Genomic DNA, 23,783 nt, shown 5'->3' on the forward strand with positions numbered 1-23,783 from the left:
TTCCTTGAGACAGCTTACCATAGAAGAGCTGTTTAGGGATGCGATGATCTGGCATCCTTACAACATGGCCTGCCCAGTGCATCTTGGCTTTCATCAACAGAGTGTAAACTGATAATAGGCCTGCTCTGGAGAGGACATCTGTGTCTGGTATCTTATCCTGCCACCGGATCCTCAGAATTCTATGAAGGCAAGTCATGTGGAAGTAGTTCAGTTGCCTAACATGCCTCCTGTACACTGTCCAGGTCTCACTAGCATACAGTAGGGTAGTTAGCACTGCTGCCTGGTAAACTTTAAGCTTGGTAGCAAGACTTATTCCACGGCGATCCCACACGTTAGTCCGCAATCTGCCAAATGCAGAACTTGCCTTGGCAATTCTACAGTTGACCTCGATGTCAATTGTCACTGCACGGGAGAGGGTACTACCAAGACACGTAAATTGGTCCACTGGTTGCAGCTTTTGTCCCTTTACTGTGATGGTAGGCTCTTGATATTGGGCTTTTGGAGCTGGCTGGTACATCATTTCAGTTTTCTTCATGTTGATGAAGAGGCCAAAGTTGTCACAAGCGGCTGCGAATTTGTCCATGCTGGCTTGTATTTCCTGCTCACCAAGGTAAAGGAGACTGTGCTACGAGATCTCCTCTTTGCTGATGACTGTGCCCTTAATGCAGGATCGGAGCAGGTTCATACACTATGTAATATTTGTACATCTAGTGGTATAAATCCCATCACAGAAAGTTTATTAAAAGTAAAATATGCACAAATATCATCATTTAGGTTTTAGAATGCTCTTGACAGCTTGGGAAATGGCCTGTAAATACTCAGTGAAATTAAAAAAAAATGAAGTTTAAATTGTTAAAAAAACAAAACCCCTTCTACAAATGATAGGCAGTAGTCCAATTTAGCTTGGACATCTAGCTTGTTCAAGGAAAAAACATCTACATGGATCTTAGTTATCTGCCTAAATTGTTTCTAGCAAAGAATTTTGTGTTCAGTGTACATTTTAGTAGGCCTGAATGTCCGTGTAAGCTAATGGGATGAAATAATGGAGACATGAATTTTAGCTAATACAATAATTAAAGCTAAATTAATCAAGTTTATTTTAGTTATTGTGGTGACTCAAAGTTAACAGAAACAAATTGGATTTGATTATAGCTTGGCTTCACAGCTGCTTGGTGTCAGGCAGAGATACATACCAACAGCATGGAAGGGTGAAAGGAAGATACTGATGGCATCTCTGAGGATCAGTAGTTTCTATAAGTATTGGATGCAGACATTCTCCCTCCCTTGCTTGCTAAGCCATGTTTCTATTCCCCAAGCTACTCATTTGTACATGTTATGAATTGTACCATTTTGTCCAATGGTAATGCTTCTCTGGAGAGAGAATAGTTGGTTCATATAGGTTATTTTAAAAGAAAAAAAAGATGAATGCAGATAATATAAATACCCAAACAGAGAATGCACTGCAAGAGATAGGATTAAAATCAGGGGCAGCAAAAACAATGGCAGTAAGATATAGCTGGACTTTGTGGTGAAGTCAAAATAAAACATGAAAGTTCTAAAATGTTAAGAAATGTTTTAAATGAGTGGCAAAATTAAAATCTCTGTGAGTCTAAACGTATAGGCGTTGTTCTCTGAAAGATCTTGGGTCCTGGTAGACAGCATTATTTCAGACATTTGTTCTCTAATTTTACTTTGGTACATAATACAGTTGTTTCCTACTTATTTTCCTCTGTGTGTATCCCTTGTCCCTGCTAATCATCATCATCATCATCATCATCCTAGCCATGGTCTATCCCAGGGGTAGGCAACCTTGGCTCTTTTATGACTCATAACTTCAACTCCCAGAATTCCTGAGCCAGCCATGCTGGCTCAGGAATTCTGGGAGTTGAAGTCCACGAATCATAAAAAAGCCAAGGTTGCCTACCCCTGCTCTATCCACTGCAGGATGAAGTCCTCTTCCACATGTTTCCAACCTGAACTTTCTTTTGCCAATTGGGCCCACAATACTTGCTGATGTCATTGATCCGTCTTGTTTTAGGTCTCTTTCATGGACGCTTTTGATCAACTGGGATCCATTCTATGACTGCCTTGCTTCGCCTGCCATCAGTTCTTTTTGTCATGTGACCAGCCCCGTTTTCATTTCAGTTCTTTGACTCTCTTGATGATATCGTATACTTTCGTTTGTCCCTTCTAATATCTTCTCTAAAGTTGATACTGTGTAATACTTTACATTAAATAATGCCAAGTTTAGATTGTTGTGGGTTTTACAATTTTATTCAGCTTTCAGGTTCTGGCTATGTGCTTGGTATCCCATCCCTCTTTTCTGTGATTCCACTGTTCCTGTGGCCACAAATTACTCTCATTCATTCCTTCCAAGGTCATGTTGTCATATTTGGAAAGACAATTAAGTGCTATTACAGCATTATTGTTGTGCTTCTTCCATCGTGGCCTGCTGGTTTCTGCTCTCCTGGTCTGCTCTGCCTATTCTATGATGTCTTAGGGCAGGGGTGGGCAACTGTGGCCCCTTTATGACTTGTGGACTTCAACTCCCAGAATTCCAGAGCCAGCATGATTGCCCACCCTGTCTTAGTGTGTAGATAATCCACATCCAACCATCAATTGCCAATTGGAAATCATGCATGTGTGCATGAGACATACAAATGGCTTCTAGGAATTAAGAATAGCTATGGAACTAGATAGATGTGTTGTGTGTGTGTGTGTGTGTGTGTGTGTTTGTGTATGTAAAATGGAGGGAACATTTGTGATCTGTGATGTCCTTTCTCATTAGTCCCCTATACAAGTCTGTAGTGAGATACTTGAAATTTTCCCCATGACATTTTCTGGAAAATACTTTTAGGAAAACATTTCTGGGATTATACCATAAAGTTTACTTTCCTTAATGTTAATTGAAGAAATTTTTGAAATTGTTTCTATAAAGTGAGGGCAAAGAAAATCTTGTTTTTCAAGGGTATTGCTTTTTTCAATGATATATCTTACCTTATCGGGTAATTTGAGCATTATATTTACAGTCAATGTACTTTGCAATAAAATGACAAACCAAATGAGATTTTAGTTTAATAGCTCTGTATTTATTTGATGGCATCTTTTTCTTCAACTGTTCTCATGGACTAGCTGAAAATGGAAAGTACAGTACAGTAAAATACTTTATAAATTTATTGGATCAAAAAGTCTCAAGTATATTACATTAAAAATTCAGTTCCTTGTTTTGGGACTGAATTAGGTCTCATACCGATTATTATATTAATTGTAAGTAAGTTTAATTTGATACAAATAATATTGTGAAGAAATAAATTTAGGCTTATACAGTGTCTAAATAGAAACATAAAAAGGATACACCAAATGTGTGTGTGTGAGTTTATATATCCAGTATTAAAAATTATACATGTATGAATACATATGCAAGCACACACAAATGTTCAATTTTAACTCATCAAACAGAACACCAGTCAACTTTGATTACTTCAAAAATGTGTTTTATTGTTTAAACATGACCAATTTGTTATAGCATCTAACAAAACATAATTTATTTAAAATTAAGCTGTTACAGCTTCTATCAACTTTATCTGTTCAGAACTAGAAAATGGTAGTCATTGTAGTGTTTATAGAAATATACATTAAATGTATTCAGAATTTGCTACCTTTATTGCAGTAATTGACTAATTGGATTAAGGGCAAATATTAAAGTGAAGAATTTTGCAACAAGTTCTTCAAATCATTCTTATAAATTTAAGATTTGAACCTGTCAACCTGTTCATTTACATTATGTAATATAAATCACACAGCAAGACCTATTGCTGGGTTTAAATGTAATTCTTTGATCAGAATCTCTGAATCAGGCTAAAATAATTTTTGAGCAACATGGAATCTGTCACCTGCTCAGAATTAATCTCTAAGCTGCATCTGCCGACATCTAGTGATTTTATCTACTTGTGCAAGTTGCTTTCTGAACAGGAATCAGAAAATGTCAACAGGATTACGACTGGCATTTTAATCATGTGTTTAGAATATTGTTACATGAAGTCTAAAGCACAAATGAAGGCCGAATTGGAGAAATACATGTGATTTGGAAGTCCCAACTATGATGTCAGGATTTCATACGAATGAAAACAGAGAAGCACATGATGATTTGTAGCAAGCATCAATTGGGCCAATGAAAAAGAGATGTTTTATATGCAATCGGTGAATACTATGACTTTTTCAAGTTATTTATCAGGCAACCTGGTTTTGCACCATACCATAGTATGAATTGCACAAGATAGCTATATTCAACTGTAGACCAAAACTTTAGAAAATTTGCAGCATTCTTAAGAAAAACATATACTCTGTCATGTAAAACTAATATTTCACTCAGTCCAAATTTTGATGGTGGGGATACTTTCTGAGTCAGTGTTGACTCCTGATGACTGCCTGGACTGATCCCTGCAGTTTTCTTGGCAAGAGTCCAGAAGTGATTTGCCATTGCCTTCTTCCTAGGGCTGGGAGAGAGGGACTAGCCCAAGGTCATCTAGCTGGCTTTGCTCCCAGGGCTTTTCAACCTTTTCACCCCTTGTACCACTTTTAGGATATGGCAATATCCCAGTACCACCAGTCGCCTAGCAAGGTGTCAAAAATTTGATGACCCCCCCCCCCAAAAAATGGAAAAAAGTGATGAAGTACAGGTAGTCCTCGACTTACAACAGTTTGCTTAGTGACTGTTCGAAGTTACAATGGCACTGAAAAAAGTGCCCCCCAAGCTACAGCTGAGCAAGACACCTGCCTTCCCACCCGGCGGTGCTCTTCCTCCTGTCCGAGGTTTTCATTGTTGTGAGCACTTCTGTTGAGGATTGGCAGTGGGGGTGGGGTGGAGGGTATTTGGTTTTTATTCCCCCCATCTGCTGGGTGGTTGCAGCAGGTTTTGTTCACTTCACATGACTCTGGGACACTGTGACCATCATAAATATGAATCAGTTGCCAAGCATCTGAATGTAAATTACAAGACCCTGGAGATGCTGCAACATTCCAGCTGATGGGGGTTCTTCTGGGCTGAGCAGAAGTGCCAGGATCAGCGCCGTGCTCCAGCTGGAGCCTGGCGCTGATCCTGGTGCTTCCACTGAGCCCTGACAGTCCCGAAGAAGCGTCAATCAGCTGGAAAGTGACACTGATCCTGGCGCTTCCGCTGAGGCCTGACAGCCCTGCAGTTCCAGCCGTCTCTCGCTCAGGCTTGTACGGTGCTGTCACTGGTTCAGCTCATTCCCCTCCCCCGCTACCACTTTTCTAGGATGGGCGCGTACCACCTGCCAGGTGCCAATGTACCACAGGTGGTACCCGTATCACTGGTTGAAAAGCCTTGTTCTAGCCCATTATACCAGGGTCTCCAACCTTGAAAACTTTAAGACCTGTGGACTTCAACTCCCAGAATTCCCCAGCCAGCATGGGTGGCTGGCTGGGGAATTCTGGGAGTTGAAGTCCACAAGTCTTAACGTTGCCAAGGTTGGGGACCCCTGCACTATAATAAACTGGTTCTCTTACTTTGAGTTTAGAATGTGCCAATTAGTTGGATTTTGACATTTCCCAGCAAATCAGAATTCTTGGTCATGACAGTGAGCATCATGATGGCTAACATTCCCCGAAGAATCTCCACTGCATCCCTTCAGCACCAAATAAATATGCAAAAAATAATATAATACACCTAATGTGGAATCTCTGGGAAGAAAATTAATTTAATTTAATTAATGGCCAATCTGTCCTTTTGCATTCTGTATTTGTTTATTGAAATAGTCCTGTTTCATCCTCAACCTTTAAAGAGGTAATTCCAAATTAAAATTTATTGCAGATTACTCTATACATAGAAAAATAATAGAAATCAAACATAGCAAATGGGGAAAAGGGCTGCATTCATCCAATAACTAAATTAATTCTAAGTTTGGCAAAATGAAAAAGTGAAATATATATTTGGGCCAAGGAAATCCATATGTAGATGGATGCAACTGCATAATCCTTGAAAGTAATAGGCAACAAACTGTGCATTAAAGTTATCCAAATCCCAATTAATGGATACATAATACACATAATAACAGCATTTGGATTATGCCCAGACACAGACTGATCATCAGTAATGGCTGAATAGCATTAGGACCATATTTTGGTTACATATTTACATGAGCTGATACCTAACACTTTTCCAAATTATCCTATCTAGACATAAAAGAAATCTAATTAGTAGAAATATAGTTTAGATGGGATTGAGGCTTGTGTTATAGTGTCCAGGTCTTTTTTGGGGGGGAAGGAATTTAACTCCCCTTGACTGCCTTCTGAGTATACAATTAGGATATTAATCAAAACAAAATAGTGGGTAAGACATGTGGACAGTAAAGAGGCTTTGCTGGCCACAACTGAGTCCTGATAATTTAGAGACCTGACATTGGCCCTTGGCAATTGTCAAGAATAGTCATCCATGGCTGCTGTGAATTGACTGAAAGGACACCAGAGAACATTTTGCCAGCTTTACACCTTTCCCATATAAAAGAACTGCCAAGACTAGTAGTATCTCAAATCATAGATGGGTTTCCCGTGGTGGGATTCAAATACCTGAACAACCGGTTCTCTTATTGGATGCAGGCTTGGGCCTTTGAGACCTAGAACAGATTTCTAGAAGTGGCATCCACGCACTTCCGGTGGGCCGTTCTAGGCCTGGGAGGCCTCCTCCAGGCCTCCCAAGCCCAGAATGGACTTCTGGGAGTGGCATCCATGTACTTCTGGTGGGCTGTTCTAGGCCTTCTCCAGACCTTCTCCATTTAGCTGGTTCTCCAAACTCAGCAAAAGTTAGCTACTGGTTCTGCCGAACTGGTGTGAACCGGCTAAATTCCACCACTGTGGGTTTCTTTATAGACCAATACCATCATTGCCTTTTCAGGAATGCAGCTCAATTGGTTATCCTACATCCCATATTATGTTGGGTTTCATCTTACTATTGGAGAGAAGATAAAATACTCCTTGACGTGAGTGAAGCTAAAAGGATCACACACTGGTCTTCCAGTGAAATGGTTCTTAGTCTTCTTACATTTGTTGTAATTCCTTGCTGTGACGGTACAATTCCTTGCTGAATTCATTGCTGCGACTTGTGCTGGCTTTAATGTTACCTGCAGAGATAAGGGAGAAATGCTATTGATTTCCTGGCTGTTCAGATCTCAAGCACTGCCCTTTTTGTGATTTAGAAAAAACAAACAAACAAAAAAAAACCAAACCCCTGTAGCATTCATCAAATAAATGGACATGGAAACAGCTCTGATTAAACTTTTGGAAGGGAAATCGATTTTTTGAGCAGAAAGTATGAATGTCCCCATAAGTGAAAGATATTCTGAATTTATTAAAATAAACGTGACATCATTTGCAAAATTCATCTCAGGTTATCAGTGGACTTAAAATGAACTTACATATACTATGTGAATTTTGCTCATAATTATAAAATCTTTGAAAAGATTAAAAAGATTATAGCTAGATCAAACCAAGAGAGGAAGATGTTTCTGGAAAGTTCCTTGGAGGACTTGAAAGAAATAGATCTCTCCAGACAACTGGAAATGAATGACAAATTCTGGTTTTGAACTATCATACTATTAATCAATTTATTAGCCACTGATTTCCTCACCCATTTGGTGGCCACCAATTCCCAAATTATTAGAAGTTTCATTGTATGAAAATATGCTTTCTTCTGTTTATTCTGAATATCCAATCTACATTTTTTTAAAAAAAATAGCCTTATAATGGAAGCCAACTAATTTAATAATTATTTATCAAATAAATAATATTTCAGTTTCCATATTTTTCTTCCTTAAAATGGATTATTTCAAGAATACATGTCTTTTGTTGTTAGTTGCAAAGTCATGTCTGACCCATCACAATCCCATGGACAATGTTCCTCCAGGCCTTCCTGTCCTCTATTATCTTCTGGAGTCCATTTAAGCTCACGCCTACTGCTTCAGTGACTCCATCCAGCCACCTCATTCTCTGTCGTCCCATTCTTCTATTGCCCTCAATCTTTCCCAGCATTAGGCCCTTCTCCAGTGAGTCCTTCCTTCTCATTAGGTGGCCAAAATATTTGAGTTTCAATTTCAGGATCTGGCCTTCTAAAGAGCAGGCAGGGTTGATCTCCTCTAGGACTGACCAGTTTGATCGCCTTGCAGTCCAGGAGACTCGTAGGAGTCTTCTCCAGCACCATATTTCAAAGGCCTTAATTTTTTGGCGCTCAGCCTTTCTTATGGTCCAGTTTTCACAGCCATACAATGCAACTGGGAAAACCATGGCCTTGACTATATCCACTTTTGTTGGCAGGGTGATGTCTCTGCTTTTTAGTATGCTGTCTAGATTTGCCATAGCTTTCCTCCCCAGGAGCAAGCGTCTTTTAATTTCTTGGCTGCAGTCCCCATTCTATGGTGATCTTGGAGCCTAAGAAGATAAAACCTGTCACTGCCTCCATTTCTTCCCCATCTATCTGCCAGGAATTGAGAGGGCCAGATGCCATGATCTTGGTTTTGGCCCAGTCACTTCACTTTTTCTGGTGCTACTAGTACTCGCCCTCTGCTCTTCCCCAGTAGCATATTGGACATCTTCCCTATCTGAGGAGCTCATCTTCCAGCATCATATCTTTTTGCCTTTTGGTACTGTCCATGGGGTTTTCATGGCAAAGATACTGGAGTAAGTTGCCATTTCCTTCTTCAGTGGACCACATTTTGTCAGAACTCTCTGCTATGACCTGTCTGTCTTGGGTGGCCCCGCACTGCATAGCTCATAGCTTCATTGAGTTACGCAAGCCCCTTCGCCACAACAAGGCAGTAATCCATGAAGGGGAATACATGTGTACGTATACCTTAAATAAATTAACAATATTTTTCAGAGCCCAATTTGAAACAGTAGTAGAATAAATAAGTAAATAAAAAGTAAAGCCTTGCAAAATAAATATGCTTGACATTGTCTCCACAAGAAAAATGAATGATGCTATGCCCAACGTTTGACAGGAGAAAGAATGGAAGCCTTGGGATAAAAGTGAAAATGAAAAGCCTGCCATTCACATTTTAATGCAACTTTTATTTTAGTTTTCTGCTGCAGTGGTAAACAAGGAACAGTTAAGTATACAGTATTGTGAGCAATTTCCATGTACTCTTTATTTTTCAAACATATACAAAAGTATATGGAACTAAGCAAATTTTACTTGTACTACATTGCACTATAAACAATCTAAATTAGCACACTCATCACAAAAAAATGATGCAACACTGGTTGAGATATGCCTTTGTGTATGATATTGTTTGCAGCATTATTATTTTGTAAGCTTTGGAAAATACATTCAGAAATCCCTTAGTCATTTTTCCTAGAAGTACTGCGAAAATGCAAATTTATCTGATGTTTAGCCATCTGTAATGCCAGTTAATTTTTTTTTTCTTTTTTCTGGCAGATGGTGACTTCTATAACACAGCAGTGACATCAAAATGACGGGTTCATGATGGTGTCATCACAGAAATTCTGTCATGATGTATTTGTATTCTTATGTCTGACACAAAAACATAACTCATGCCATTTGTGTGATAATATCATCATTTATTGTGGTCATTTGCCCTTGATGCCTGCTCATTGGGGTAGCATCTGATTGTTGTCTTCTATATTTAAATGATATTAACCAGGAGTCCCCAACTCCCAGTCTGTGGACCAATAACAGGCTGCAGCATGCCAGCAACCAGTCCACACAAACAAGCAAAGCCTCCTCTGTGGGATGTAGGCAGCACACAAAACCATGTACCCTCCAGTCCGTGGAAAAATCTCTCTCCATGGAACCGGTCCCTGGTGCCCCAAATGTTGGGGACCTCTGGTATTAACTATTGAAGCATATAATAGCTCTATCCTTTCTGCAGGAGAATGTCTAATTGATTGGCTGATTATGTGCCATCAAGTCAATGCTTCTCTTCGCAACCATATAAATAAATTTCCTCCAGGATGATCTGTCCCTACAGTGTCCTTCATGTCTTCCAGTGGGTGCATCCATCACCACTATAATTGAATCCATCCACCTTGCTGTTGGTCGTCCTTTTTTTCTTTTCCTTCCACCTTTCTCTATATTTTAGACGTCTCCAGAATCCAGGTATTTGTGTATTGTGTTTATTTTATGCTTTAATTTGAGTCATTTGTGCCTTAAGTTTTGTTTGTCAATTTTTTTTTCAGTGATCCATTTGTTTGTTTTCTTAGTTATCCATGGTATCCTCAGGAGTGTCTTCAGCACCAAAGTTCAGAAGTGTCAACACACTTTCACTCTTGCGTCTTCAAAGTCCAATTTTGCTTCCATAAAATGTCATGGGGGAAATCATTGCCTGCACAATTCTTTGTAGGTATAGACATGTCCTAATATCTGCAGATATTTTCCAAGATCTTCTTGTCTACTCTGTTTAATATTAGCCTTGACCAATCTATTAAGGCTGATTTAAACTCCAAAATAACTTAGTCTTGGCCCTAATATTAGGTAAAATGAGATAGCAGCCACTTTAAGCACTGAACTGTCTATCATTATTAATTGCTATCCCAGACCTTGAATGGGAGTCATTTGTCTTCTTTTTAAAAAGAGACTTTGAGGAGATAGTAAATTTTCTTGGCATATGCATGAATCGAGTTTTTAAATCTCCAAACCTCTCACTGCTATCTTAACAAAAGCACATTTTACAAATCGTGCACAGTTCACACACAGGACATATTTCTCAAATTTTATATGACATGCAATTTATTTCCCATGCTGAGGAAAGTGATCATAATTAGGTAATTAGGTCTGTTTTCTTTCAGACTCTGCTGCTCCCCGTCAACTTTCTAGTTTATGAATCAGAAATGCAAGTTGAAATCCTTGGTCTGAAATTTGTGCTACTTTTTCTTTTACATGATCTATGCCAGCTTTCACCTGCAGAATTGCAATCTCCTACAATAGTCATAGTACAAGCTTTTACCATTGTTCTCTAGCTTTTTTAAATTAAAAAATAATTCTAAATACCTTTTGCTAATGCCTATCAAAACTGCAGTTATGAGGCGCATCTTCATTGTATTAAATTGGCCTTCTAGTTACATTCAGGAATGACTTGAACTTTTATATACGGTATATAACAGGGTTTTTACAGTCCATATTTTGTTATGTAAGTTATTGCCTGCATTCACTGTGCTCCCTGATCCCAATGTTGAATTTGTACCATTGCACTGTAACCATTTCTAGCCTCTCCATATAAATAAGGTATTCCAAAACGCACAAACTATTGAAAAGGTACCTTAGGGCAGGGCTGTAAAATAGATGGGTTGCACAATGGTAGAATTCAGTTTTATCAGTGTAATACAGTAAATTATCAGAAAATATAAATTCACAATAAATACTACTTTCTGAGGTGACTCTCACTCACATATATAATTAAGTAACACACAATGAGAAGTATTTGTTTACTTATGTGTCCTATCGTAAAGTAATAGAAATGAAGATTTTCTTTTTCCTTTTAGAGTTGTAGAATATGACTTTCTTAATACTGCCAATTGTATTCTGCCTCGGAGAAATGGTAAAAGCATTTTCTCAGCTCAGCACGGTTGCATTTGAAAACTTTAAATGAAATATGTCCTTCTTTCAGTTTGTAGTTCATTTCTTGATAACTAACTTCAGAAGAAAAATAAAACTATTTATAAGGGGTAGTGTCTATTATACCTTAAATCATTTTTTCTCTCAAGAGTATATTGCTATATGGCCACCCAGTTTATGTCTCTAAAACCTCCTCACATTTTCTCATTTTTATCCCCTCTAGAAACATCATCAGTTTTGATATCTATAAAACAAGTCTTATTTATATTAAGATGACAAATTAAGATCTTACAGAATCTAGGCAGGAGGAAGCAAATTTAATGAAATAGATAATTCTTGTCTAGATATAGCCAGTGTTATGTCCCGAGCCTTGCAAACGGGCTCGGGGCGTTTGCGGGCAGTCCCGGGCAGGTGCAAGCTGCCCGGGACCAGACAGGCTGTCGCCAGCGCCTGTGCGCATGCACGGGTGCTGGCACGGGAAAAGTAACACATTGACCCGGGAATTGCCTATATAAGATGCTGGGAGCTTTTGGGCGTTGCAGAAGCCTTCACCTGTAAGCTGAACACAGAATAAAAGAAAACCTGAGAACTACAACTGCTTCTCGTGTCTGCTTTTCGCCAAGGACTCAACAGCCAGCTGAAGTGTTTATATTTTGATCTCTTTTTTCATTACATGAAAGGGAATTGTGGGAGGTGATGAACCACTCTGTGGATAATACTGCGAAGAATCCAATGTCAGGGGGGGGGAATGAAAATTAGTTTGTTTATTCTGAACTGCAGCTGAAGAGGAGTAGTACTTTTCATGTAGAGAATATTTGTAATCAAAATGATTACAAACAAAACATCATTGAACCATTCGACCATCTCATTATACCGGCTATTACCATAGGGGGTTTCTTTGGATAGGTATGTGAATGGCCTCAGACCTGATATGCTTTTTGTCTGATGTTGCACTATGCATTGGGCACCCTGACAGACAGATAGATAGATAGATAGATAGATAGATAGATAGATAGATAGATAGATAGATAGATAGATAGATAGATAGACGAGAGAGAGAGAGAGAGAGAGAGAGAGAGAGAGAGAGAGAGAGAGAGATTGTGCTAGCTATCATAAGATCATTAGTGAATTCATAATAGCTCATATTGGAGCTGATTTCCATGCTATTGTCTTTGGAAGTATTTGGACCTGTTTGGGTCACAATTTTTTGCTTTGGTGCTAGCTTTAATTTTACATTTTTTAAAAAATTCAGAAAAACCTGTTTGCAAGAGCTTTTGCAGAGAAAAGTTAAAAAAAATCAATATGCATAAAAAAGCCAGAATTTTGATCACCTGGTCACAACCTTTACTATAGAAGGGAAAAATGAAAAAAAAAAAAAAGTGTGCTACGGTAAAAAGGGATTTTTGCATGCGAAACTTCCAACTACATTCCAATTCAATTATACTCATCATGGAGAGCAGCAATAGCATGCACTTATGTCATATGAAGATGGAGACCATATTCTTGTAGAAAAAATGAAAGACTTTTACGAATTCCAGAGGTTTATTTGCACAAGGTTCAGAAGCCGGTTAACAATAGCAAAATTCTGAACAGGGGGGCGGTTCCAAACTACAGTCTTTATAGCTCTCTAAGGAACAAAGGGAGCACACATGGAATCTACATTGTATATCATTCAGTTAGTTTCTCACATGTCAGGTTCATTTCTCATGGGAATATAATGAAGGCAGTTTTACTCTATACAATGTTTCTAAATGTGCATTAGGTCAGTTAACACAACTTTTGCTAACACATCGTTCTTCCAGGAATTATGCAGACACATCATTTTACTTGAATAATGATTTTTTTCTCATCATTATTATTATTATTCTACTTTATTCTTCATTTTATTCTATGTTATTCTATTTTTTTCCACTTTAATATGATTACTAAAGGTTAATCTAGAGGATTGGTGATCAACAATGATCTGCTAAAGGATTCAATGTAAAAAAACAATAAATGTCCTCAGCCAGGATATCTATGAGGTGGAAGGGTTCAGCTGCTATCCAAATGTCAAGAGTGACTGTAAACCATTTATAGCAGGGTTTCTCAACTTTTGCAATTTGAACATGTGTGGACTTCAACTGCCAGAATTCCACAGCCAGTTGGAGAATTCTGGGAGTTGAAGTCCATCCATCTTAAATTGACCAAGGCTGAGAAACATTAATTTATAGCATGTTATTCAGTTCTATCAGTTTATTGCTTTGCTTTTTAAAAGGCGCAAACAATGTGAATTATTTTTTTTTTGTGCTAATTGTAATGCTGCTTAAGCAAATCCAGGGAGATTCACCATTGTCAGTTATTGCATTGTTGAGATTTGATCTTCTTTGTCATATACAGTATATCAGCAACCATTAATCTTAGCATCTATATTTCTGTCTGATTTCCTTTTCAGCTAGGAAAAGAACACCAGTTGTGAAACACATGCTTCACTGGCATCATGTAAACACTAGGGCCACTAGCGTTGTTATAATCCCTCTGCAATTTAGGGAAATTCTTATTTTTTTATCTGGCACAGGGCAAAATTTTACACGTACCAAACTTGGCAGTGCTCCTTCTATTCTCAGAGGAATTCTGCCTGGGAATAGCTCCAGGTTTTCAAATAAATGCCCCTAACTGTTAACTTTCCCAAGATGCTGCCTTCTCTCCAAATGAGATAAAATATAACCTAAAGTTACCTATTATTCTTTTTTAAAGCACACACTATACACTCAAAGTGGATAGATGATTTTTTTGCCTCCTAGATCACAGAGTAATGACAAAGGACAGCAGGCATCTTGAATAGGAATGAGCAAGATTTTATTTAAAATTTTCCTTCCTGGCAATTCCTCATCTAGAACCAGAGATAATCAGTTACATCAGTCAGGCTTCAGAAAAGTGAGGTATTATGTTTGATGCCACACAGATCTGGATCCACATTCAGTATATTGTCCCCAAAGCTCCTGGCTACATAACTGAAACTCAGTCTCAGAGTCTTGAGGAAAATATCAGAAACTGTAACATACTATATATATATATGTATGTATGTATGTATGTATACACACACACACACACACACACACACACACACACACACACATACATACATACATATATATGCAGAAAAATTCCTAAACCTTGGGAAAGAGATAGTGCTGGGAAGAGAATCAGACTGGCATTCCTTTGACTCAATGAGGTACAAAGGGGAGGGGAGGAAAATCACAATCAGACTTAAAGATTTTATTGATACATCCTATCTCAATAAAGCCTGCTTCTAGTTTCCTTGTGGAGTCTGGACTGATAGGCAGAAGAAGCAGGTTGTGAACAAGCTTCTTAATGAACAGATCAAATGTTTACTTCATATCATCAGATGATGGGAGTATTGAGCCCAGGCTGTGAAAACGCTTCCTGTTTTGTCCCATTCCAGGACTGTCCACCTGTTTACCTTACCTTGGATACACCCCACTACCCCCAATGCAAAGACAAGGTATAAGCAGAGTTGTGAGTGCACCATCACTGGAGGTTTTCAAAACTAGACTGGACAACCATTTGACTGGGATGGTATAAGACAGGGTAGGCAACCTTGGCTCTTTTATGATTGTGGACTTCAACTCCCAGAATTTCTGAGTCAGCATGGCTGACTCAGAAATTCTGGGAGTTGAAGTCCACAAGTCATAAAAGGGCCAAGGTTGCCCACCCCAGTATAAGGTCTCCTGTCTTGAGCAGGGGTATTACTTGATTAACCTCTGAAGTCCCTCCCAGCCCTAGATTCTATGTCCCATGTTCTAAGAGTACATGTTATATAAAGTTAAGAAGAAGAACAATAAATTAACTCATTGTGGCTGCACCATCACTGGAGGTTTTTAAGAAGAAGCTGGACAGCCATCCGTCTGGAATGGTATAGGATTTCCTACTTCTGCAGGGGGCTGGAGGTCCCTTCCAATTCTGTTACACAATTACCAAGGTCTTTTTCAAATCACCTGTAGAAATACTTAAGCAGGGATTTTACATTCCATACCAATTGAATAAAAAGATCAAACCCAGCTTTGGATCCCTATAACTAAGTTGAGAGTAGGCAAAGCCCAAACTCTTAGTTGGTGCCAGACCTCCAGACTCATCTTTCATTTTCCAGTACAGGTAGTCCTCGACTTACAATAGTTCACTTAGTGATCATTCAAAGTTACAATGGCACTGAAAAAGTGAACTTATGACTGTTATTTACACTTATGAGCAATGCAGCATCTCCATGATCATGTGATCAAAATTCAGATGCAACTGACTCACGTTTATGACGGTTGTGGTGTCCCCAGGTCACGTGATCCTCTTTTGCAACCTTCTGACAAGCAAAGTCAATGGGGAAGCCAGATTAACACAACCGTGTTACTAACTTAACAACTGTATTGATTCACTTAACAACTGTGGAAAGAAAGATTGTAAAATGGAACAAGTCTCACTTAACAACTGTCTTGCTTAGCAACAGAAATTTTGGGCTCAATTGTGATCATAATTCAAGAAGGGTTGAGTGCACTCTTTGCCTGCTGAGCGGTGGCAAATATTTGAGCAAAACTTGATATCCCTCTCACTCCGGAAAACCATGCTAGGATCATTGCTGGAGAAATTCAGTACAAAACTAAAACAACCACACTAGCCATTGATGCAGGGCAGAGTTTTACATTTTCCTCCATGTTTTTGAAAGCCTATTTTAATATTTATCTTATCATCTATGACTTAGAGAAGAGCTGGAAAAATAGCTGGCATTCTCTGTGTAATTAGCTGGCTTTTAGGCAATATTCAGGCATTATTACTCATTGTTTCCCTCTTGGAGTATAAGTGAGGCCTTTTTACAGCTTCAGTGTAGGAAAATCTACCTAGCAACTTGTAACAACAAAAAAAAATCCAACTGCTTTCAAGAATGAGTTTCCAATTACTGAGTTAGTCCTTGACATGGCAACTACAATAATTAAAATGTTTATCTCTAGTTGACTGGCTGGACAGATAATAGAAAAGTATAGAAAAACCAAATGCTGTAGGTAGAAGACTCCAAGATCTATATTTCCTTTTTCTCCATCCACAGTTTGTTACAGTGATTTCATTTACTTCTCAGTTATTAATTAGGGGAGAAACTATTTTGTACATGTAACCTCTTTGACCTTTCAGATTTCCCTCTTCATGATATCCTGACATTATAAACCAATATTGCTAATAAATTATTTGCTGTTTTTCTAATTATTTTTGTTCCAACTCAGAGTTTGTGCCATCCAAGATGTGACAAGAAAGGTCACTGACTTTGATTTTCCCTAGTGGACGTATATATTTTTTTTACCAGTGATGGGTAAGAAGGAAATAGACAAATGTTGGAATGGGCTGACAAATATTATGTACCAGCTAAATGTGCTAATTTTTAGTTTGTAAGATATTCAGAACCAACATGCTTGGGTTAATGCATGTTTATAGCCGTGTTTAGAAAGAGAGAGAGAGAGAGAGAGAGAGAGAGAGAGAGAGAGGGGGGTGGGTGGGTGGGAGGGACCTTGGAGTCTTATAAACAGAGGCATAAATCAAAATCATGTGAAGTATTAGTACCACTTTATAAATCCTTAATAAGTCCACACCTGGAATACTGCATCCAGTTTTGATTAAGACATTACAAAGTAGAAGTTGACACTTTGGGAAAAAGTGCAAAGAAGAGCAACTAAGATGACAAAAACATATGAAGAACGGTTTCAGGAATTGGGTATGGCCAGTCTAGAGTAAAGAAGGACTAGGAGGACATGACAGCAGTATTCCAGTATTTGAGGGACTGCCACAAAGAACAGGGAGTCATCTTATTTTCCAAAGCACCAGAAGGCAAGACAAGAAACAATGGATGGAAACTAATCAAGAAGAGAAGAAATCTGAATTAAGGAGAAATTTCCTAACAGTCAGGATAATTAACCAGTGGAACAGCTTGCCTTCAGAAGTTGTAGGTGCTTCATCACAGAGGTTTTTAAGAAGAGACTGGACAGCCACTTGTCTGAAATGATAGGTGTCCTGCTTGAGTAGGGACTTGGACTAGAGAACCTTGAAGGTCTCTTCCAACTCTATTTTGATTGATTGAAAAAGATCTCATTTGAGATAGATTTTTCCAAACCCAAACCATAAAGTGACAACTCCACTGATGATGGAAACTGGAGTACAACACCTGTGAAATGCAACTCATTGCCTGATTTAGGGAGAAAAAAGCTGCAGAAGAAGCCAGTGAGGGGAGTTGAGGGCAGCCATTTCTCTTTAAAGCCCTGTGTTCTCTCCCAGTGCTTGTGGGAATATTGTTCTGCCCTCACTAGAGTCAATTCTTCCCCACTTTCCCATGTGAATTCAGCTACTTAAATATCAGTCAGGTAAGCCCACTAGTTGACTTCATTTTAGTGAAATCTGTGGATTTGGTCATCTCAATCAAATATGTAAGAATAAAAATCACCTCAGCTCTCATGGACCTCAAGAGAGTTTCACTTGCTGTCTTCAGGATTTAATTTGAGAGTCTCTCAGTGTGGCAAGAATTTTTAAGTGTTGACGACAATTGGCGAGAAGAAAATGGTATGATGTATAAGAGCAGTTGGCTTCTGGGCCCATTCAAAGTGATGATTTGGAGTTATAAAACTTTACGTAGCCAGGACGTAAAGAGATTGAACATCTCTTCCTGTCCTTATCTACTTATTTTTTTATATTTTGTACAGAGACACTTTCTCGATGTTTAAGTGGGAAGAATACTGTGGGAAAGAGGGATTCTTAAAAGCATATAACCTTCATGAGTCACGATAGGCTATTTGTAGCTTCAGAGCTAAAGGTAGCTATTGATCATCATCATCATCTCCTCCTCTTCCTCCTTCTCCTCCTCCTCTTCTACCTCCTCCACCTCCTGCTCCTCACAAAACAGAAAGAACAAACACAAATAATTGCTTCACTGACTGGTCTTCTTTGGAAATTTGAGTTTGACCCAGGAATTTAGGAATTATTCAAGTAACAACCTAAAATGATGAAGATGAAGATTTTCTATGCATATGGCACTGAATTACTTATCTGATGTATTATAAGAAAATGATTTCAGTTGCTTGAATTGCTCTTTGCTTCATATTTTAAAACATTCTCTAAGCTATTCTAAGGTTATTTTATGAAGGAAAGAGATAAAAAATTGCAAATGCAATTCTAGCATATCTAAAACAGCAGTATAAAAATAATACAATCGTGACTTTTTTTTCAATGTCTGTGGCAAGTTAAGAGGATATTTCCATATAAACGAGATTTCTAATTTTTTAGTTATTAAAGCTTCAAAATTTTGACCTTCCCGGTTTGTGTAATAGATCAAGCCATCTTACTCTGCCATAATCTCTGTATTTATGCAGTCCATCATTATTTACTCTTAACTGGCAGTGGCTTCTCAAAGGCATCATTGCAGGTATCAAATCCTCTATCTTTTTTAAAAAAATCATAAATATCTGATGTTTTTTGTTCCCAAAGACTTTCCTATGTGGACCAGTTGATGGGAAAGAATAATTTTTTTCTTTATCAGCATATTAATTTGTTTAGTCCCTTCTTCTCCTTCCAATTTTTTTTTTTGTGAGGGGGAGATCAGTCTTGTATAATCTGCAAAGAGGGATCACATTTGGGTCACATTTTTTTCTTTATGAGGGAAAAGTATCTGACCAAGATAATATGCATACCACTACATTATTCACATCCACCATCTAATTTGTTATTATTTCCTGTTCCTCATATAATCCAACAATTTACACTGACTCCGATTCACATCCTTATTACCTCCCTGATATTTACTTCTAAAATCTTCTTTATACAAATTCAGTCCATTCATTTGAAGAAGTGAATGGGATAATGAAATTGTATGCAGTAATAAAATTGGTCAGCCTTTAAGGTATTATATAGCTTTTGTTATACTTTGCCTTCACAGGACAGCAAATGATAGATGAAGTCCCAACAATTCTTTTCTCAAGTTTACTCATTTCTGCTATGTCAACATTCCAAGTAATAGTTATATGAAAAGCAAATGAAATAGTATGACAGGCATGCTCTACTGTATATTCTTAGATGCTGATAATTGACTAGAAGAATCATCTGGATGTCTGCATGTTCCTTTCAGAGAATCAGTTTAGTTTGTAATTAGGCTAAAAGAAGACTATATTTTGCAGATTTTTAAAAGGAAATCTTCCAGAACAGGAAATGTTTTATGCTATTCCAAAGATATTCTAGGGGAAAAACAGAATGTTTTGCATTGCCCTATTACATTCTATCTCTGAAATATTTTACGTATCCCCATGTTTGATGATATGCTCTTATTTGTTTCTTTTTTATCTTTAAAATATATTCAGGTATCTTTGCTTCCTCTTTAAATAATCTTGATTGTCTTTGTATTTGCTTAGTTATATTCAACTAATACCATTTCACTGATGATATTTCAGATATTTTCCAGTTAGAATAAAGAATGTTTTCAATGATTACATTTTTAAATGAGTCAATGATCGCACAATACATTTCAGATTTGTATGTTCTAAATGTTGCATATGCAAGTAATTGACCATTTTACTTTTTGATTGTATCTCTAATAGTATCATTAGTGATAGAGGGGAACGGGTATGCATTCAATATCAAATCAGACTATAACAATAAGAGAAGATGCTACCAATGTGAACTGCCGATGTTTTGAAGCTATAATTACATTTGACAGATTCTCTTCACTGTTGCCATTTCTTTCTTTATCCTTTTAAGCAAATTGTCTTAATGGTTTTTAATAAACTGAAAGGATTTTATTCAATAGAAGTTGACAGTCTTTACTGAGACAAAGGTTTTTCAACCTAAGGAAAGTACAATACAGTATTGGAAGACTATAACATAATTCTTCACTAGTCTTCACATGCAACACTCCTCACTATGGCAGTACAACAGTTATCCTAACAGTCTACAGTGTCTACACCTGCCAACATGAAGGAGAATTAAAAGGCAACAAAGAGCATAAAAGATTTCTGAGGTCTACTGAACCTTCAATCACAGATTTACAGATTACAAATCCTGTGATAAGGTCATTTTATTATTAGACTGCAGTGGGCTACTTCCATGATAACACGTCCTTCTGCGACAACTAATTAAAAAGTGGCTTGTGGTTTTTCTTACAGGAGCTATCTTTTGAAATTCTCTGTAACATTCCCAATTAATACTGCTATATTTAAGATTCACTTAAGTGGGGACACCATGGTGATTATAAGTCCAAGGACTACCGTAATTTGTAATGTTATTATTTTCAATGCTGTTGTAACTTGGAATGGCCATTAATCAATACCCCTAATAAAATGTATCACACCAAATCAGTGTGATATCAGTTATAACCCAAGCAATTGAAGGACAAAAGATCAAGTAAAATATTCTGTGATTGTATCAAAATTTATTAATACTGTTTTTCCTTGCCTTTCTTCAGGTGGCTAACCTTGCTTGCTCGGTATCAACAAATGAAGAAGGAATTAACATTGTCCAAACAGCAGCCAATCATTTGGAGACCTTGTGCCCTCAGGTATGATTTCTCTTTTTACTACATGTAAATACGTAAGTACATAGATAGAATGATTTTTCATTCACTCAATAGTGAATTTGCTGTTTGAGGATAAGATTCAGATGCATTCTTGTGTGATGTGTGATTTTTTTCCCCCCATTATCTCTCTCTATGCTGTTTAAACTGAAAAAGGTTTAGTCTGCTTTAGATCATACTTTCAGCCTCCAAGTCCTGTTCATTTGAGCTGCAATCTTTTCCTCTATTGATCAGAATATACATTCCCTTGAAGCAAAAGTCTTGATGGTATAATTTATTAGCACTTAAACAAACCCCTCAGAGTTTCCCTCACCATAGCTTCATTATTCAGGACTGAAATTGCTTTTTGTAGTTAAAATGTAGGAGAGGATCAGGATCTCTTCACTGGCTCCATCCTTGAGCTCCATCAAGCTAATCAGGTGCTTACATGAGTACAATTGTGCATATAATACAGAGGCACTTTGCCTTCTTTCTGTATTATGGGTTATTCTGGGAGCTGCCAATCAATCTGACTATAACTTTTCAAGCTTTAAAAGGCATGGGACTAGGTTATATGCAGGATCCCTGTCCCTGAGTTCACCTGCCCATCCCACACCAGGTACCTACCCTTAAATACTATCATCTTGTGTGCCTTTGGAAGCATGCCTTTCCAATTGCAGCCCCTTCCCTATGGAACACCCTCACCCCTAGGATCCTATAGGTCCCTGTCCTTTTATCCTTCTAGACAGCACAAAACCTGGCTCTTCCCCCAGGTGTTGGGATAATGCAAGGCCAGGTTGGGATGAGAATGGGAGTACCTTCAAGAAGGTTGGCTGCAGCACCAGGTTTTTCTGTTTTTATTTTTATTGCTGTTGGTTTTTATGCCACTTTATATTGTTTTAGATTATTTTATTGGTTACTAGTCACCCAGAGTTTTTTAAATGTGTGCCGTTCTATAAATTTATATAAATAGCAAGGCTAACCCCCACTGTATGACCTAGGAAGGCCTATCTGGGCTGCACAATTTGAATGATTGTTAGATGGTGCCAAAGAGTTAGAACTGGATGTACCTCCAGAGGCCATCTGGAATTTTGTCTAGGCGTGAAACTTTTAATATTAGAAAATGTTAGCCACAACAGCCGTATGTATATTTATAGGAACATAAACCACACAAAGCTTACTCCCGGGTAAAATTGGTATAGGAATGTGGCTTGAGTTCCACTGTTGATAAACACATGCAAGATACCACGGATCATCATGGATAAGCCCACCTGCAGATATAAGCTGGCTTTTGAAATTTCAACCAAAATATTATGAAAAATGTGTTACCCTTGGCTAAGCAACCGTTGAATCACAGGCAGGAATCTGCAAACGGTTATGTCATCATTTATAAAATCATGTGCTATTAAGATCATGACAGGCTTTAAAAATCTGAGCTCCAATTTGCAGAAAAGCCAAAGCCAATTTGGGGGTGTATTTTGGAACTTAAAATTCTTGGTTTATCAGTGAGTCTATGTAATATCTGTTATAAAACTGTCTTCTCAGCTAGCCTTAATATAATGATGCAGGTTGCCAGAGCATGATTCACACAGAGCATGATTCACACAGATTACATGTTATATACACACAGCCACTTCCTTTTTCCTGCTTAACAGTGTTTTCTATGCATACTGAGCATTGAACAAGGGCAATTTGAAAAGAAGATTCAAACATCTAAATAAATTTGGATGCATTGTCATCATTCAATAGGAAATGTCTGATTTCTGTATCATCTCTTTGCCCTAGAAGATTGAGTAAATAATGCTTCTCTTCTTAGACTAACCATGATAATGATTGTTGTTGTTTATAAGACTAAAGCATTGAAATACAAGTTAATACATCAACATATCCATATTTTTAAGGCATGAGAACTCCGCTTTTGGGGGTCTTTGGGGTGTGAGTGCAATGTTTGATGGGGGGGCTGCTCATTCAAACACGGTGGTTTTGGAAGATATAACTGGTTACAAGCCACCATAGAGATATCACTGAGGGAATATGTGGCTCAAACTCCCCATTGATTTATATCCACAAGGACATATATGTTGATAATGGGGAAATCATCCTAATAGGAAGGCAAATGCATCCAATCTGGCCAGAATGAAAGCCCTGTGGAATTTCATGGTGGTGATAAATAAATGACAGGAAGCTGGTACATTTCCATTGGAAAAGATCCCAACTGCTGCAAGATGAGATTTAGATCAATTCAAAAATCAGTGTCCCAAATATATTGTTTAAGAATACTTGGCTTTATTACAAACTAATGGAGAAATGTTTATTATAGGCTGCTTCTCATAGCCTGTTTATGGCCCCATTCACCAGATAAGATGAGATGAGATGAGATGAGATAAGATAACCTTTGTTGTCATTTTTTTACTGTGGGCACAATGGCACACATCAAAATGACATTTAGTTGCCCGCTCTCAAAGTGAAATACATACATGACACACACCTAAACATACTATATACAACACATGTACAGACCCACTCCCCTACATATACATAACAAATATATATTAAATACTGTCCATCTTGAATATATAACGGAAGGAGGAAGCTTGAGAGTTCACAAGTTTAATGCTGTATGGAATGAAACTATGGCTC

The 23,783-nt window shown here is 37.9% G+C and overlaps 1 protein-coding gene across 1 annotated transcript in view; it reads left to right on the top strand.

The window, feature by feature from the left end:
- The window catches only part of CTNNA3 (catenin alpha 3), a 516,687-nt gene that overhangs the window by 484,691 nt on the left and 8,213 nt on the right, over positions 1 to 23,783 (top strand). The window contains exon 10 of the mRNA XM_039324638.1: positions 21,057 to 21,149. Coding sequence (XP_039180572.1) covers positions 21,057 to 21,149 — 93 coding nt within the window. The remainder of the gene's footprint in view (positions 1 to 21,056; positions 21,150 to 23,783) is intronic.

Source organism: Crotalus tigris, unplaced genomic scaffold (assembly GCF_016545835.1).
Source record: "Crotalus tigris isolate CLP2741 ecotype Arizona unplaced genomic scaffold, ASM1654583v1 scf7180000024304.1987388, whole genome shotgun sequence".
Classification (NCBI taxonomy): Eukaryota; Metazoa; Chordata; class Lepidosauria; order Squamata; family Viperidae; genus Crotalus; species Crotalus tigris.